General features: G+C 41.4%; 1 protein-coding gene across 7 annotated transcripts in view; it reads left to right on the top strand.

Moving 5' to 3' along the window:
- CHRDL1 (chordin like 1) overlaps positions 1-17,105 on the top strand; it is a 117,738-nt gene that overhangs the window by 58,484 nt on the left and 42,149 nt on the right. For 4 of the 7 annotated variants that reach the window (XM_007100818.3, XM_007100822.4, XM_028482607.2 and 1 more), the window contains exons 5-6: positions 7,280-7,425; positions 8,865-8,958. In XM_007100818.3, coding sequence (XP_007100880.2) covers positions 7,280-7,425; positions 8,865-8,958 — 240 coding nt within the window. The remainder of the gene's footprint in view (positions 1-7,279; positions 7,426-8,864; positions 8,959-17,105) is intronic. The other 3 variants (XM_024128162.2, XM_007100821.4, XM_007100819.4) reach the window with 1 other exon arrangement.

Raw genomic sequence — 17,105 nt, 5'->3', positions numbered from 1 at the left:
CCTCAATGTGATGGGACACAGAAGAGTTAAGTTTTTATGGAGGAGGAGAGTTTGGGGAAGATATGAAAATCATAGGTCTCTGCCAAAGGACAGCAGGTCTGGATAAGTCATCATTTTGAGCAACCCAGGGCAAAAAGAAGTGATAGTGTTTGGAGCGCTGACAGGAATAAATCTAAATGGTAGGCATCATTGTTTTAGCTCATGGACCTGTTTGAAGCAATACCTTTGATTTCAGTGAGCATCCCAAAGAAGAACTCACCTGAACCCACATGACCTCAGAGGGTGAGCAAGGTTCTTGGAGGGAGACTATAGATACCCACTGTTTGGGATGCATTAATTCTGCAAGATGTGTCACATCCTTGCTGTATGCTCTGACCTAGCTTGACCAGGATGCAGTGCCCAGCTGTTCTTCCCTCCTTGGAGGAGCCCAGGAGGCTTCCCATTAGCACCCTTCTTTGCCTGCTTTCTTCCTAGCTGGGCCAAGGCCCAGATGTCAGCTCAAATTTACAGACTTTATTTAAAACAATTTGTTTCAGAGAGCAGTGTAATAGCCCCCCACTCTCTCCAAAGGGGCTAAATAGTGTCTGTAGGAGAGAACCATCTCATTGTAGTCACACTGGGAACACAAGAGTCCTAGCTAGGGTCTGTCCCACTAGTAGGAATAGAGCTGGCTTCTATGACCAGCTCTGTAGGATTGATTTTCTATGGTTGGAAGGGACCCAAAATGGTCATCAAGTTTAGCCCCTTGCCTTGAGTTAGAGTTTTTTTAAAACATAAACTCTTCAAATTTAATTTTTCAGTGGGAAGTACATTTGTATCATTCAAGAATATGAATGCATATGTGTGTATGTGTATATATTATGTATGTTTATGTTCATAAAGGTATATGTAAAAGTATGCAGTAAGATGTCTAATTCACCCCTGTCCCACATCCATTCAATTCTTACCTTTCTCCTCAAAACGTAGTCCCCCCTTATAACTTTTAGTATTTTCCGATGTATCCTTCCAGGTTTTCTTTATGAAAATATAAGCAAATATGAATACATACTCTTAAAAAATTATATTCTCTTTAAATAAAAAGCAGTATATTATCCGAATCATTTTGCACTTTGTGATTTTTTTCATTTAATAATCTATTTTTCTGTATTAGTGCATAGAGAGCTTACGCATTCTTTTATACAACTACACACTATTTCATTGTATTAATGAGCCACCACATGTTTAACCAGATGTCTATTGATGGACACAGAAGTTGTTTCCAATCTTTTGCCATCACGAACAATGGTGCAGTGAATAACTTTTAGGTTTTTCACACACACGCAAGTATATCTGTAGCGTGAATTCTGAAAAGTAGGATTGCTGGGTCAAAAATACACATATATATATTTTTCATTTGCCACATCAACAACTTTACTTTCTCCCATAGAATTCAGGAATAAGCATGAAAAGTAGATTAGTTTTCAAAACCTTAGTTCTTCTTAAGGCTCATGTTAAATATCTTCTTTCCACCTAGCTTTGTGCTGGGTACTATGGTATGAACAAAAGAACAGAGCCCATAAACTACAACCTCAAATAGTTTATAAATGGTTTGGAGAAATAAAATATATCTACATATAACGAGCAGAGAGAATATTAAAGCCATATTTATGACAGAATCCATGTCAAAAGAATATTTTACTTTCACTTTAGATGAAATGATAAGCTTTGGTAACATTTATTTAAAAGACAAGTGTATCCCTCACACTCTTCCTTGGACCTCCTTTTAATTTTTGTTATATACATGTACATTCAGAAAATATTTTTAAATTGAATGGTATTGCTAAATTGCCTCCAGAGTGTTTGTATCAATTCTCCACAGCCTTGCTGAGAGAGTTTATTAATCAAACTTTTGGATTTTTGCAAATCTGATAAGAAAAATGGTTATCTTGGTGTAGTTTTTTTTTAATTGAGGTATAATTGGCATATTATATTCGTTTCAGGTGTACAACATAATGGTTCAATAGCTGTTTATATTGCAAAATGATCAACTCAATAAGTCTAGTTAACATCTGTCCCCATATATAGTTACAAATTTTTTTCTTGTGATGAGGACTTTTAAGATTTATTCTCTTAGCAACTTTAAAATATGCAGTACAATATTATTAAGTATACTCACCATGATGTACATTCCATTCCCAACACCCCCCACCCCCCCGCGTCTGGCAACCACCAATCTGTTCTCTATATCTACAAGCTTGTTTTTTTTTTAAGATTCCATGTATAAATGAGATCATATAGTATTTGTCTTTCTCTGTCTGACTTATTTCACTTAACATAATGCCCTCGAGGTCCATCCATGTTGTCGCAAATGGAAAGATTTCATTCTTTTTTTAATGGCTGAATAGTATTCGTGTGTGTGTGTGTGTGTGTGTGTGTGTGTGTGTTTGTCTGTCTGTCTGTCTGTCTGTCTCAAGGGAATTAAAGGGAACATAACCTCTTCTTCCAAGCCCTTTACCTTCATCTCCATATTACCCTCTCCACCACCACCTCCAGAATGGACTGTGGCTGTGCTGGGACTACACCACTAGAATGAGAAAGAAGCAGACTGGAAACACTGGCATCAGGCTCAGCCATCAAGAATAAAATAGGAACCTGAGTAACAATAGCAATGGCAAAAGAAGGGAGGGCTCGGAGTCAAGGAGATTAGCAACCATACTTGGGAGCTCTGGACAGGTTTGCATTTATCTCATAAACACTGGGAGCTGATTTACAAGTGGCCTTTCTGACTAGCCAAGAACTGGCCCACTAAGGAAGTAGAAATTTGTGGGTAGGGAGAGTGGAGAAGAGAGCCACCAGCATGAGGATGTTGGGTTCCAGAGGGTGGGAGGAGGGGTAGTACTAGGAGGGGAGAGAATGGTGTATCAAAGGAAGTGGGAAAGGACCACAGACGTTTTGGTAAAACTTGCCAGTTGCTCTGAAGGGGGAAAAAATGCCTGTCACAAGGTTATTCACACTGAGATGTTACTGACAATGTGTATCCTCTCAGAGAAGTTTGGGGATTATAAAATCTGATTGCCAAAAGGCAATCACTAATCCAAAAGAATGAACTTCTAATGATGGCATTTTAGGCATCCATGAGAGAAAAGGTGGTAAGAGACATTTAGGATAAGGGAGTGTTTTCTGAGCACCCCAGAAATTATAGCTCTGCTTACATATAAGATCATCCCTCATGCGGGAGAAGGAACAGTTCCTTTTGGCAACACAATTGTAGTCAGATGGCTGAGTGCTGGTCTGCTTACCCGACAGTGTCCTTCCTCCACTCCTCCTCGGAGTGCTGTGTGGGATTTGATGGGAAACAGGAAATGGCAGAGGCTAGAAGCCATGCAGCCTGGTCACTTCTGTTGTAGCATTCCCCTGAGGGGTCCTGAAGCCAGCCTTGCTTCAGACTGATTTTCTGCCAGTTTTCGGCCAGGAACACAGAATGTGTTCCAAGGATTGTTGGTTAGAAGCCCAGCCACCTTGGAAAATCTGGGAAGGGAGCACGTAGAGTCCGAGGTGGCTTTTCTTGCCTCTGGAGTTCCTTGCATGCTGTGTTAGCCCTCCAAAGATGCAAGGGGAGGTTTGAGTTCCATATCCTATTCTTAGATAGAAAAGTCAAGGCCCAAAGAGGTAAAGTGACTTGTTCAAGGTTATGGGAGGTGGGTACCCAAGCTGGGATTATGACTCAGTAATCCTGCCCCCCTCAGTTTTTAAAAACTTTCTTTTCTTTAGTAAAAATTGTATATATTGAAGATAAACAACATGCTGATTTGATTTACATACACAGATTGACATGATTACTACAGTTAAGCTAATTAACATCATCTCCTCTCCTGGTTACCATCTATTTTTGTGATGAGAGCACCTGAAATCTACTGTCTTAGCAAATTTCCAGTATACAATGCAGTATTATTAACTATAGCCATCATGCTATACTTTAGATCTCTAGACTTACTCATCCTACATAACTCCAACCTTGTACCCTTTGACCAATATCTCCCCATTTCTCACACCTCCCTGCCCCTGGTAACCACCATGCTAATCTCTGCTTCTATATATTCAAATTTTTTAGATTTCACATTTAAGTGAGATTATGCAGGTTTTTTTTTCTTTCTGCAACTGGCTTACTTCACTTAGCATGATGTCCTTCAGGTTCAACCATGTTGTTGCAAATGGCGGGATCTCCTTTTAAGGGCTGAATTATATATATATATATATATATATATATATATATATATATATATATCTCACAATTTTTTAATCCATTCGTCCACGAATATGGGGTATGGGATGGACACTTAAGTTGTCTCCATATCTTGGCTACTGTGAATAATGCTGCAATAAACATAGGATACAATAAACATGAGAATGCAGATATCTCTTCCAGGGACTGATTTCATTTCCTTTCTGCCCTCCAGTTTTGACACCCACTGTGTGAAAAGAACAGGAAACTTCAAGGCAGGAAAACTATATTTCTTAGTTGGCTCTTCTATTAATAGTTGTGTGACATGGACCAAACCTTTTGAGGTATCAGTAGCCTCATTTTCATAATTCTCCCCTCACCCCATTAGGGATCTTAGAAGAATGCAATAATAATAAATAGGAAGAAGTTAAGATAAATTTCTTGTGTAAAATTAGCATTAAGCATAACCATAATAGGTTTCCTTTTCTTTGATTCTGTTTTGTCGTCTTCTTTTTTGATTTCTCTCCATCTCTTGTTGAGTACATTAATGCACTCCAATGAGATCCTGAGAACAATTTCATTGTTTTTTTTCAAACAGTTGTATTGAGGTATAATTTACCCACCATAAAATGGACTCATTTTCATTATAGTTTTGAGTGATGGGAAAGAAAGAATGGTCTCCTTTTAAAAAAATTTTTTATTGAAGTATAGTTGATTTACAATATTGTGTCATTTTCAGATATACAGCAAATTGATTCAGTTATATATGTGTGTGTGTATATATATATATTTATATTTCAGGTTATTTTCCATTATAGGTTATTACAAGATATTGAACATAGTTCCTTGTGTTATACCGTAAATCCTCGTTGCTTATCTACTTTATGTATAGTAGTTTGTATCTGTTAATCCCATATTCCTAATTTATCCCTCGCCCCCACCTTTCCCCTTTGATAACCATAAATTTGTTCTCTATGTCTGTTAGTCTTTTCCTGTTTCGTATATAGATTCATTTGTACAGTAATTTTTTTTTTAGATTCCACATATAAGTAATACCATATAATATTTGTCTTTCTCTGCCTGACTTACTTCACTTAGTATGATAATCTCTAGGTCCATCCATCTTGCTGCAAATGGCAATATTTCATTCTTTTTTATGGCTGAGTAATATTCCATTGTAAATATATACCACATCTTTTTAATTAATTAATTATTAACTAATTAATTTTTGGCTGCGTTGGGTCTTCGTTGCTGCACACCAGCTTTCTCTAAGTTGCGGCGAGTGGGGGCTACTCTTCGTTGTGGTGAACGGGCTTCTCATTGCAGTGGCTTCTCTTGTTGTGGAGCATGGGCACTAGGTGCATGGGCTTCAGTAGTTGTGGCATGCGGGCTCAGTAGTTGTGGCTCGTGGGCTCTAGAGTCCAGGCTCAGTAGTTGTGGCGCATGGGCTTAGTAGCTCTGCGGCATGTGGGATCTTCCTGGGCTAGGGCTCTAACCCATCAGGCGGATTCTTAACCACTGCGCCACCAGGGAAGTTCCTATACTACATCTTCTTGAACCAGTTGTCTGTTGATGGGCACTTGGGTTGTTTCCATGTCTTGGCTATTGTAAATAGTGCTGCTATGAACATTGGGGTGCATGTATCTTTTCAAATTAGAGTTTTCTCCAGATATCTGCGCAGGAGTGAGATTGCAGGATCATACGGTAACTCTATTTTTAATTTTTAAGGAACCTCCATACTGTTTTCCCTAGTGGCTGCACCAGTTTACATTCCCACCAACAATGTAGAAGAGTTACCAGGATGGTCTAACTTTTTAAGCCTCCCTCTAATGAAACACACAACTCCGCTAATTTCTGTTCTTCCACTATCCCACAGCACGTACTTTCGAAGCTCTGCTTGTATCTATTGTTAATTTGTACACTGATGGTTAGTTTAACCTGGGCACTTGTTCATTGATATTTGGTGTGTGTATATGTGTGCGTATGTGTGTGCACAGCATGTACTTTAAGGACGCCCAATGAAGAGACTTCTCGAAACCATTCACTTAGAGTCAGCTCACCAAGTGCATTGACCTTTTTGCTACATGGCAACCCTGTGCCAGACTCCATGGAGAAAGACACGTGTAAGGCGGAGTCCCAAGTCTTCAAAAAGCAATATGTACAAATGTATATATGGGTTGGTAGGAAAAAATGGAATTTAGAGACAGAGGACCAGATATCAATTCCCTTTTTCATCACTCACTACCTTTGTGACTTCAGTTAAGTCATTCAACATCAGAGACTTGTCAACCTCAAATGAAAAATGAAGATAAGAATCTGCCTTACTTGCTTCACAGTGTTCTTATGAGGCTCCATTGTAATACCGTATGTGAAAGCTCTTTGTAAATTGTTGGCTAGCTGACTATAATTCGCAAATATGAGTTACAGTAATATTCAAGTGCCAAGTGGTGTGCTTCAGACATCAGATGCTTTGAGAGGTGCAGATCGTGGGCTGGAGCTGTTAGGGACTGCTTCATGGAGGCAAGTGGACTTTTGCTGAGCCTTCAGAATCAGACAGGACTTCAATAGGTGGAAAAGAGTGGCAAGGAGGGGACAATCTTGGTGGAGAGACTAAAAAGAAGCAAAGACTCCAGAGGCTAGAACAAGCATACAAGCATATACCAAGTGTTATAAAACATGGGAGGGGGTAAAGTTACCAGGGTAGTTATAATAGGTGGTTCCTCATCAGAAAAGACTCCCTCCTTCCAGGCAGGTTAATACCTTATTCATCTAACACTGTTAGCTCCATCAAGGCAGGGGCCTTGTCCTTCTTCACGGATCTCTCTCTAGTGCCTGTCACAATGGCTGGTACGTAGTAGGTGCTCAATAAATGCCCCAAAATTGAAGGAATGGATGGATAATCACATGTCACTTGTTATTCCTGTCTGGCTGCTTTAATATTATCTAAGTCATCAGCCACTGAATTAGGGACTGTTTTTAACTCCCTCTGTGTGGTACAGCCCCATCTGCTGTTGGGATTTGTGAAATTCTTTGCAATGATGCCAATACTCGGTGTGGTTTTTCTCCACTCTGTCCCAGAAGACTCCTTACCCCCAGCGAACAATAAGGTGACCAGCAAGTCGTGCGAGTACAACGGGACCACTTACCAACACGGCGAGCTGTTCATGGCTGAAGGGCTCTTTCAGAACCGGCAACCCAACCAATGCACACAGTGCAGCTGTTCGGTAAGACCCTGTATCTTAATGTCCCTGCTATCCCCTACCCAAGTAAGAGTGCTTCCATACTTGTACTTTTAGTTTAAGCCTACACTGTAGGGTGCTTGATTGGAAGATGAATCACATCTAAATCATGAGCCTTCCTGATCTTAATCAACCCTGATCAACTCTGTTGAAGAGGTCAGACCCAGTCATATCCCGGTCTTAAAACTGTAGGACTGCTTAAAAGGACAAAAATGAGCTGAAAATCTTGATCTATGCTTCTTTTCACAATAATTACACCACCAGAGCCTTCATCTGAAGAACTCAGTTATTTGATAAGCCTTGGAAATGCCATGGGTGGAAAAGCCACTGGCACCATCTGGGGCCACTCAGTCCAATTCACAAGAAAATGGGGTGTCTCTTGGTTCCCATCTCTGAAATATTCCACTAACTAGTCAGTTCCTGGTGCCCTGCAATGAGAAAAGTCTCTTGACAAATGCTTGATCATGATGATTCCTGTGACATTATTTGTCCAAAGAGTTGTATACTTCATGAATAAGGTATACTGATTACATCATCATCTAATTGTGCAGCCCAGAGAATGAAATAAATAGAACCAGAAAAATGGAGTAAAATGGGTGTTTAAGCTGAAGTATGAGGGGATGAAGTTCGATGTAGAAACAACTTTTCTGCCTATAAAGGGTATGAAACTCTGGATTGACAAGGGAAGCTAAAGAATCTCTTTGCTTAGGGATTTTTAGTAAAAATATAGCATCTCAGTAGTTCGGGAGAATTTGGTCATAGCCATGCTTCCCTAATGACCTTTCAGGAACCCTCATAGCTCCAGAACAGTATGCTTCTAAGAACTAAGATCAATGTTCAAGGAATGATGTTTGGAACATAGAATTTTAGGGAATGAACATTATGCAAGGACAAACATAACCAGCAAGTGCATTTGATCCTCTCCCTTGCCTTGTGCTGGACTGAGCTGTCCATTCAGATGATATTTTATAGTTTTGTATCACCCCAAAGAGCTTGTCTACTTGTTTTGGAAGGGAGATTCTAGTGAGTGTTACAGAAGGCAGCTATTGTGCAAATCTGCATTCCCCCAAAGCCCCAACGTCCAGCTGAAGCACGATAGGGACCAGAATGGACAGAGAAGAGAGGGGCAAGACTGTATTTGGTGGTTTGGAGGCTCACAGCAGCCCTCACACTGACTACTTTGTTTCATCTTAGACCAGCATGCCTGATGAGAATCGCCATCTCTTCTGTGACTTAGTCTCTGGCATGGATAAATAGTAAATAGAAAAAATATAACGCATCATGAAAGTTAGGAAGTGCATATAACTGACTATGGAAGAGCATGGGGGAAGGACGTTTGAGCCCCTACTCATCCCAGGTACTGAGCTAAAGCCTTTACACGTACTCCAGCTCCTTCTGACCTTAATTCTGTTTCTCTTTGGCAGGAGGGCAATGTGTACTGTGGTCTCAAGACTTGCCCCAAGTTAACCTGTGCATTCCCAGTCTCTGTTCCTGATTCCTGCTGCCGGGTGTGCAGAGGTAGGTATCCTGTTTCCCAAGACCCCGGGTGCCGCCATCCTGAGTAGCAAGATTTAGAAGAGGAAAATACCTGTCCAGTGTCCTAGGGAAAGGGAATTTTCTATGGTAGCCTTAGATTCTAAGGGTGTTTTCAATCACAAAAGGAAAAAATAAAAGCACTGCTTTTAAGGGTCACTCCCTGAAAGAAACTGCGCTGGGCTGGATTGCAGCAGGGGGAGAGAGGTGAGAGTCATCTAATGTGAAAGTGAGTATCTTTGTCTCTCCTTCCTTAATCCCTTCTAGCTTGGCCCCTACATTATTGTATTGTAAAACACAGGGTATTTCCACACACAGCCTTAAAAGGAAGAATGGGCCTCCCAAAGCACTGATGTGACCATTTTGAAGATTAGGCAGGGCAGATGTAGGTGTATTTTTTAAATCCCACAGTAAAGTGGTGACAAACTTAATGAAAGCAAAATGGAAGGCATCGTCTTCTCAAATTATATCCAAAATGGAATCATCATCTTCTCAAGCCAGTTTTTTCTCCTTTGGGTCTCATTTCTTTGATGACAGTACCATTTTTTTTTCTTTAGGTTTCCGAGATCAAACATAATCACCTTTAATTTCTCTTTTATTGCCTCTTCTCAAATTACCAAATCTATCAGCAGTCCTCTCTATCCCCCCCCCTTTTCCCGCTTTCCCTCCTAATTTTGTCTTTTTTCCTTCCATCCAGTGTGCTTATTGAATGTCTACTTTATGCTTGGCACTGTGCTAGAAGCTGGATACATAATGGTAAATATAGCAGACATACAGGGCACTGCTAGACTATATGGCATCTTTATGTGAATTACAAAAAGGATCCCCTTACTTAAGATACTTGACCGCCATTTGCCAGAAAATCCTTGTGAATGTACCTCCTTAGCTGAGGCACCCTTGTGCAGGACACAACCTGTACAACCGTATGTGGCATACATAGCAGCCAGGATATGTTCTTTGGTCTTATGGAACGCACATTTTACCTGAGAAGACAAATAATAAACAAACAAGCAAACAAATACCTAAATATAAACAGTGTGAGTACTGTGAAGGAAATAAACAAAGGACCAAGGTAGAAAATAAGAGGTGAAGGCATTTAGGTTGAATTGTCGGAAAGGCCTCTCTGAGATGACATTTAAGCTCAGACTTGAAAGATGAAAAGGAGTCATCCATGCAAAGGTCCTGGGAGGAGAGCATTCCAGGCAGAAAGAAAAGAAAGTTCAAAGGACCAGGCAGGGAAGAGCTTATAGCATTCAAGGAGCCTAGGGACCAGTGTGGTAGGAATATAGTGATTGTGGTCATAACTGGCATGCGATGAGACTGGAGAGGTGAACAGGAAGGAGTCAGACCATGCAGGACCTTCAAGGCCATGGGAAGGAGTTTGGATTTCCATTTTTAAGTGCATTGGGAACCCACTGGAAGGTTGTGCATAGGGCATGACATGATCTAGTTGATGTGTTAAAAGATCTCACTTGTTTTTGTGTCCAGACTAGATTGGAGGGAGGAAATACGACAAGTGGAGAGACCAGGAGGATGGGTTTAGCAGTCTCTCTGGTATGAGAGAGTGGGATTCTGGTCTGGGGACACAGTGTAGAGTAGTGGTTCAGACTGGGGGCCTCTGGAACCAGGCTGCCTTGATTCTAATCCCAGCCCTGCTACTTTCTAGCTGGGTGATCATGAGCCAGGATGTACTCACCTTTCTAACAATCTTTACAGTGACAATAATGTTAGCACCTACCTCCAGATGGTTGTGAGGTTTAAATGAGATAATGCAGGAAAAGGACCTAGGACACTGTCTCGCATATAGTGAGAGCTAATAACGAAAATTGGACAAATTTGAAATACAGTAGGCCCTCCATATCTGCAAGTGCCGCGTCCGCAGATTCAACCAGTCATGGTTCCAACATATCGGAGAAAAAAATAAATCCAGAGAGTTCCGAAAAGCAGAACTTGAATTTGCCGTGTGCTGGCAACTATTTACATGGTGTTTACATTGTATTCCCAACTATGCATATAGCATTAACATTCTATTAGGTATTTATTATAAGTAATCTAGAGATGATTTAAGTATGTGGGAGGATGCATGTAAGCTATATGAAAATACTATGCAACTTTATATAAGAGACTGAACATCCTCAAATTTTGGTATCCATGAAGGTCCTGGAACCAACTCCTTGCAGATACTGGGAGACGACTGTATATTTAGAGCATTGGTTCTCAGCTATGGTGCATATTGGAATTATTTTGGGAAATTTATGTCCAGACTGGGGATGGGGGTGGTGGTGAGGGAGGTGATTCCAATGTGCAGCCAAGGTTTAGAGCCACTGAGTTAGAGGGAAAAGATTATAGGATTTACTGGTAGCAGATAGGTAATTGACTCCTATACATTGCTGCCAGCTTAATCGTTCAAAGAGATAGCCTTAAGCATGCTACACCCCTACTCAGAAGGCTTTATGCTGACACATATTGTGCTTACTCTAAGCCGGTCATAATTCTGTGTACTTTACAGATATGAACTCATTTAATCCCATGACAACCCTGTGCGGGGAGTATGATTCTTATCTGCATTTTTTATAGATGATGAAACTGAAGCAGAAAGAGGTTAAGATCCTTGTTCAAGGTCATATGGCCCGTGAGGCAAAGAGCTAAGATTTGAACCCTGGAAGTCTGGCTCCGGACTCCGGGCTCTTAACTACTCCACTTCGCCACTAAAATGAATGGTTCCCTGTTGCCAGCAGCATACTTGTCAACCCCCGACTCTGACAGTGAAGACCTTTCATGCTCTAGCCTCAAGTTACCTTTATAGGCCCACATTCTTCCATTCTTGCACCTCAGGTTCTACCCACATTGTTCTTGTGTTCTCTTACCTTTGTGCCTTTACTCTCTCCTCTGCCCCTCAATATCTCTCAAACTCTAGTGTGCTTCAGAATCACCTGGAGAGGGGCTTCCCTGGTGGCGCAGTGGTTGCGCGTCCGCCTGCCGATGCAGGGGACACGGGTTCGTGCCCCGGTCCGGGAGGATCCCACGTGCCGCGGAGCGGCTGGGCCCGTGAACCATGGCCAATGAGCCTGCGCGTCCGGAGCCTGTGCTCCGCGACGGGAGAGGCCACAACACCTGCGCGTCCGGAGCCTGTGCGCCGCGACGGGAGAGGCCACAACAGAGGGAGGCCTGCATACAAAAAAAAAAAAAAAAAAACAGAATCACCTGGAGAACTTGTTGAAATTCAGATCCCTGGAGCACAACTGCAGAGACTCTGTTTTGGTGGCCTTGGGAAGGGGCCCTGGGATGTGCATTTAAACAGGGCCCATTGTCCATTCTGATGCAGGTGGTCAATAGACTTGCACTTTGAGAAACCATTCCTAAGACCACGTAGATGACTGGGAGTGGCCTGAAATGATGGCTTTACATCTGAATTTAGTACACTTAAATTGAGCCTATTAAAAGTCTGAAACCTGAGTAAGCCAATAGAAGAGTAACCAACGTCAATCTCTGATTGGTCAGAGCATCTAATTCCAACCATATGGCAAGCCAGTTTGGGGTGAATGAACAGCAGCCATTTCATGATAAGGCTGGGAAGAAAAGGAGACAAAACGGCTTCCTAGGTTATATCTAACGTGTACAGTAACCCTGAGAGGAGGGAATGTTGCCTTTCTCTGGAAAATCCTTTTCCTCCATCTCTGCCTGTGGAAATCCTGCCAGTTCTTGAAGACCTAGCTCAAATGCAGCCTCCTCGGATTCTAACACAGGTAGTCCTCAGGTTACATTTGAATAAATACTAGCGGGAAGGCCTTTGTCTCTTCTCTGCCTTCCCACCTTCATTCCAGTTTCTCCACCCCTAAATCCTGCTTCTCCTTCAGAGGCCAGTTCGAATGCCACCTCCTCCAGGAAGCTTTTTTTTTTTTTTAATCCTATCATTTAGGAGTAAACTCCCTCGTCTCTCGGACTCTTCGGGGCTTCACCTGTGCTTCTCCAGTAGAGTTTATCACCCGGGCACATTTTGTCTTTTATTATGTGTGCCCATGTCTTATCATCGCTACTAATGTGTAAGCTCCGTAAGGCAGAAACTATTTTGGGCTCATCTTTTTTCCCCCCACTGCACCGGGCACAGGGTAGGTGTTATTTGAATGAATGCACACTAGCTTGGAAATATTGCCAGAAAGTTAGTCATGGTTTGGATTAGATGCTACTCAAATAGGATATTATTTGTGTTTTTTCTTCCTCTGAATTACTCTGATTGACTGTTGCAGATGGTACTGGCTATACATTGGTTCATGGTCAGTAGGAAATTACCTGTTGTCATTCCCGATCCTCCACATTGTTTTTTCTTCCCTACCTCACTTTAGCACACTCTAATTAATATTTCTTTTAGAAAGAAATTACCTTATTCGTAGTACCCGTACATGCTCATCCTTTTTACTATGCTGTTTGTACCAGCCCTCACAAGTCACTATGGATTTAGTTGTAGCCTAATTTGATTTATGCTTCACTAAGGCCCTGGATCTTTCCATACCTGTTTCTCACAGTGTGTGTACTGTCCCTCAGTACAGCTGTGACATTTCTGCCAGTAAAGCTGGGTATTTTGTTCCTCGCCTCCTTTCTCATCTTTGCGTCAACTTAATTTGAGTCTGCTCCAAAAGGAAGAGAGTCCATTTTTTTAAAATTGAAGTATAGTAAATTTACAAAATTGTGTTAGTTTCGGGTGTACAGCAAAGTGATTCAGTTTTATATATATATATATATATATATATATATATAATTTTCAGATTATTTTCCCTTATAGGTTATTATTAAAGCTATTGAATATAGTTTCCTGTACTATATAGTAAATCCTTGTTGCTTATCTATTTTATGTTAGTAGTTTGTATCTGTTCATCTCATACTCCTAATTTATCCCTCCCCACCACCTTTCCCCTCTGGTAACCGTAAGTTTGTTTTCTATGTCTGTGAGTCTGTTTCTGTTTTGTATATAGATTCATTTGTATTATTTTTTTAGATTCTGCAGGTAAGTGATATCATATAATATTTGTCTTTCTCTGTCTGACTTACTTCACTTATTATGATAATCTCTAGGTCCATCCATGTTGCTGCAAATGGCAATATTTCATTCTTTTTTATGGCTGGGTAATATTCCATTATATATACGTAATGGAATTGTATATATGTGTGTGTGTATATATATATATATATATATATATATATATATATATGCCACATATTCTTAAACCAATCCTCTGTTGATGAGCACTTGGGTTGTTTCCATGTCTTGGCTATTGGAGTGCACATATCTTTGCAAATTCGAGTTTTTGTCTTTTCCAGATATATACCAAGGAGTGGGATTGCTAAATCATATGGTAGCTCTAATTTTAGATTTTTAAGGAACCTCCATACTGTTCTCCATAGTGGCTGCACCAATTTACATTCCCATCCACAGTACATGAGGGTTCCCTTTTCTCCACACCCAGGAGAGTTCATTCTTAGCAGAGGTGTACACGTGGTTACTAATATAACCAGCTAATCGCTACAATCCATTTGTTGGGCTAAGGTGATTTTGCTTGGGGAAAAACAATGTGAAATCTAAACTGAAGAACAATTAATAAAAGAAAGGAAACTGCAAAAAGACATATTATTGCATCCAATTGGCAATATAATGCAAAGGAGATAGGCTCTGAAGCCAGAAGGACATAGATTTGACCTGGCAGAGCTACTGTCCACTAGTGATGTGACCTTGGGCAAGACACTGAACCATTCAGGACCTCGGTTCTCTCAGGTGTGAAGATGATAATTATAATATCTACAACCTATGGAAAGGTGGTAAAAATTAACTGAGATGACATGGAAGCTAGGAGAAAGACCAATACAGGGTTATTGCTTAACAAGTGATCATTATTATATTTTATATAATAATGACTATTTACTACCCTGGGGTTAAGTAGAATTGTACCTTCTCTATCTCTGATAGTCTTGCCTTTTTATTTACTTAATCTCCATATACAGAACTATATTTCTAGTCCTTCTCATGGCAACACATCCTGGGACTAACCGTCTTCTCAACGGTTCTCTTGTCACAATTTAAATTTCTTTTATTTTTGTTACGTCCTCAGAAGCAACGGGTAAAAGCTAGTTATTATTGATCATGTATTGCCCCTTCACATCCTTGACAATTCATTAAGTTCTCTCTTTGCCTTCTCTTCTCCAGCCTAAATAAACCATTCTCTTTCATCTTTCCCTCTAAAGACTAAATCCTACACGTTCATAAAATTGATGCTTTTTTCTCTGTCTTTAATTTCTTTATATGTTTCAGTTGTATATAATGTGATTGAATCTCCTTTGAAGTCCTTATTTCTGAAGCACCTAGTTATTTTTTTTTCTGTTGAAATGATGTTTTTAACAAAGGTATACCTTGTATAAGCATATTACTCATACAGCAGGCAACCCAGACACACTTCTCCCCTATGCTGGCTGCCCTAATTGCAGGCAAAATACTGCAGAAGAAATAACCTTTTTGAGTGCTGAACTTGCAAACCTTCATATAAAGGGCCCCATTGAAGCAGGCTCTCTGCACTGTCACCAAACACTAATGTGTGCCTTTCTTCCTGGGTCAGGCAGCAGTCTTAGCCATGGATTGAATCTAAACCCTAGCCTCAGTTGTTTAGACATGTCTTTGAGGCTAGGACAGTCAGGAGAGTGTTGGCAGGGTGTGTGTCATTGCTGGCATTTCAGCAAACCTCATCTGGACTGGAAGCATAGTGCAAACAGCCACTGAAACCTTAAGGGAAACTTTATCAGAAGAAGAAAATCTCTTCAGAGACTGTACCATGGCCACATTCTGGGCAGGCAGGCCTCACACCCAAACCCACACCCAGCTTCCCTCCACCGTTGATCATTTCTGCTTCTTGTCTTCTTCCTGTCTTGCCAAAGCAAAGGGGAAGGCTGTGTTCTTGGACTCTAGGGAAGGGAGACATATTTCGGGTAAGCTCTCGGTTGTATTGAGAGCCAAGCCTGCATTTGGTAGACAGTGTACATATGTGGCACTTACTCTGTGCCAAGCAGTGGTCTAAGCACTTATGTGTGTAACAGCTCATTTGCTCCTCACAACAAAGTAGGGACTATTATTTTCCTCATTTTACAGGTGAGGAAACTGAGGCAGAGAAGTTAAGTGATTTGCCCAAGGATACATGGTAATAAGTGGCAGAGCTAGAATTTTAACATTGTTGGCCTGGCTCTGGAGTCCCAGGTTCTTATGCTGTTTTGTGGGAGCCATCCAGAGGAGTGTGACAAGAGCCCCTCCTCCTTCAGGGAGGTAAAGGGAAAGAGAGGACATGTGTGGCACACTGGTATAGGCAGATAATCCCAAGAGAGTAACCACACTGCCCATCTTTCCCCATCAAGGCCTCAACCTACCCATTCCCAGCCACAGGGGAACAGTCTCTCTTTCTAGGCTCAGAGAGGCCCGAGTGTAAATGTCTACCTTCTTTCATTCAGCAAACATTTTTCGAGCAACCACTGAGTACCTGGCACTGTGCTGGTACTGGAGATACAGTGGTAAACAAAACAGACCAGGACTGGAACCAGTCCTTGCGGAGTTTAGTGGGGAAGACAGACATTTATCAAATGTCGAGACAAGTAAATATAAAATCGCAACTGTGCCACATGCTGCAAAGGAAAGGTGTTACAAAAGCCAGTAATGGACAGGGGTCGATCTACTCAGAGAGGTGAAGGAAGACTCTAAAGACCATCTCTCCAGCCTCAACTCACACCATATTCCTCTTTGCTGTCTGCATTGCAGGGTGTAGGAGGATTGACTCAAAAGTTGGGGGGATAACTGGTGGCAGTCCTATCCTCCCAGGATCCTTGACTTCTGATCCCACCATGAAACCAGCCACCCTATGTTGAGTATCTATACTGTCCTTCCTGCACTGCACCTGGTGCATTTTTTTTTTTTTTTTGTGGTACGTGGGCCTCTCACTGCTGTGGCCTCTCCCGTTGCGGAGCACAGGCTCTGGACGCACAGGCTCAGCCATGGCTCATGGGCCCAGCCACTCCACGGCATGTGGGATCTTCCCGGACTGGGGCACGAACCCGTGTCCCCTGCATCGGCAGGCGGACTCTCAACCACTGCACCACCAGGGAAG

The sequence above is a fragment of the Physeter macrocephalus genome, chromosome 21 (genome assembly GCF_002837175.3).
Source record: "Physeter macrocephalus isolate SW-GA chromosome 21, ASM283717v5, whole genome shotgun sequence".
Classification (NCBI taxonomy): domain Eukaryota; kingdom Metazoa; phylum Chordata; class Mammalia; order Artiodactyla; family Physeteridae; genus Physeter; species Physeter macrocephalus.
Note: the sequence above shows the minus strand (reverse complement) of the source record. Positions and strands in the feature narration are given on the sequence as shown.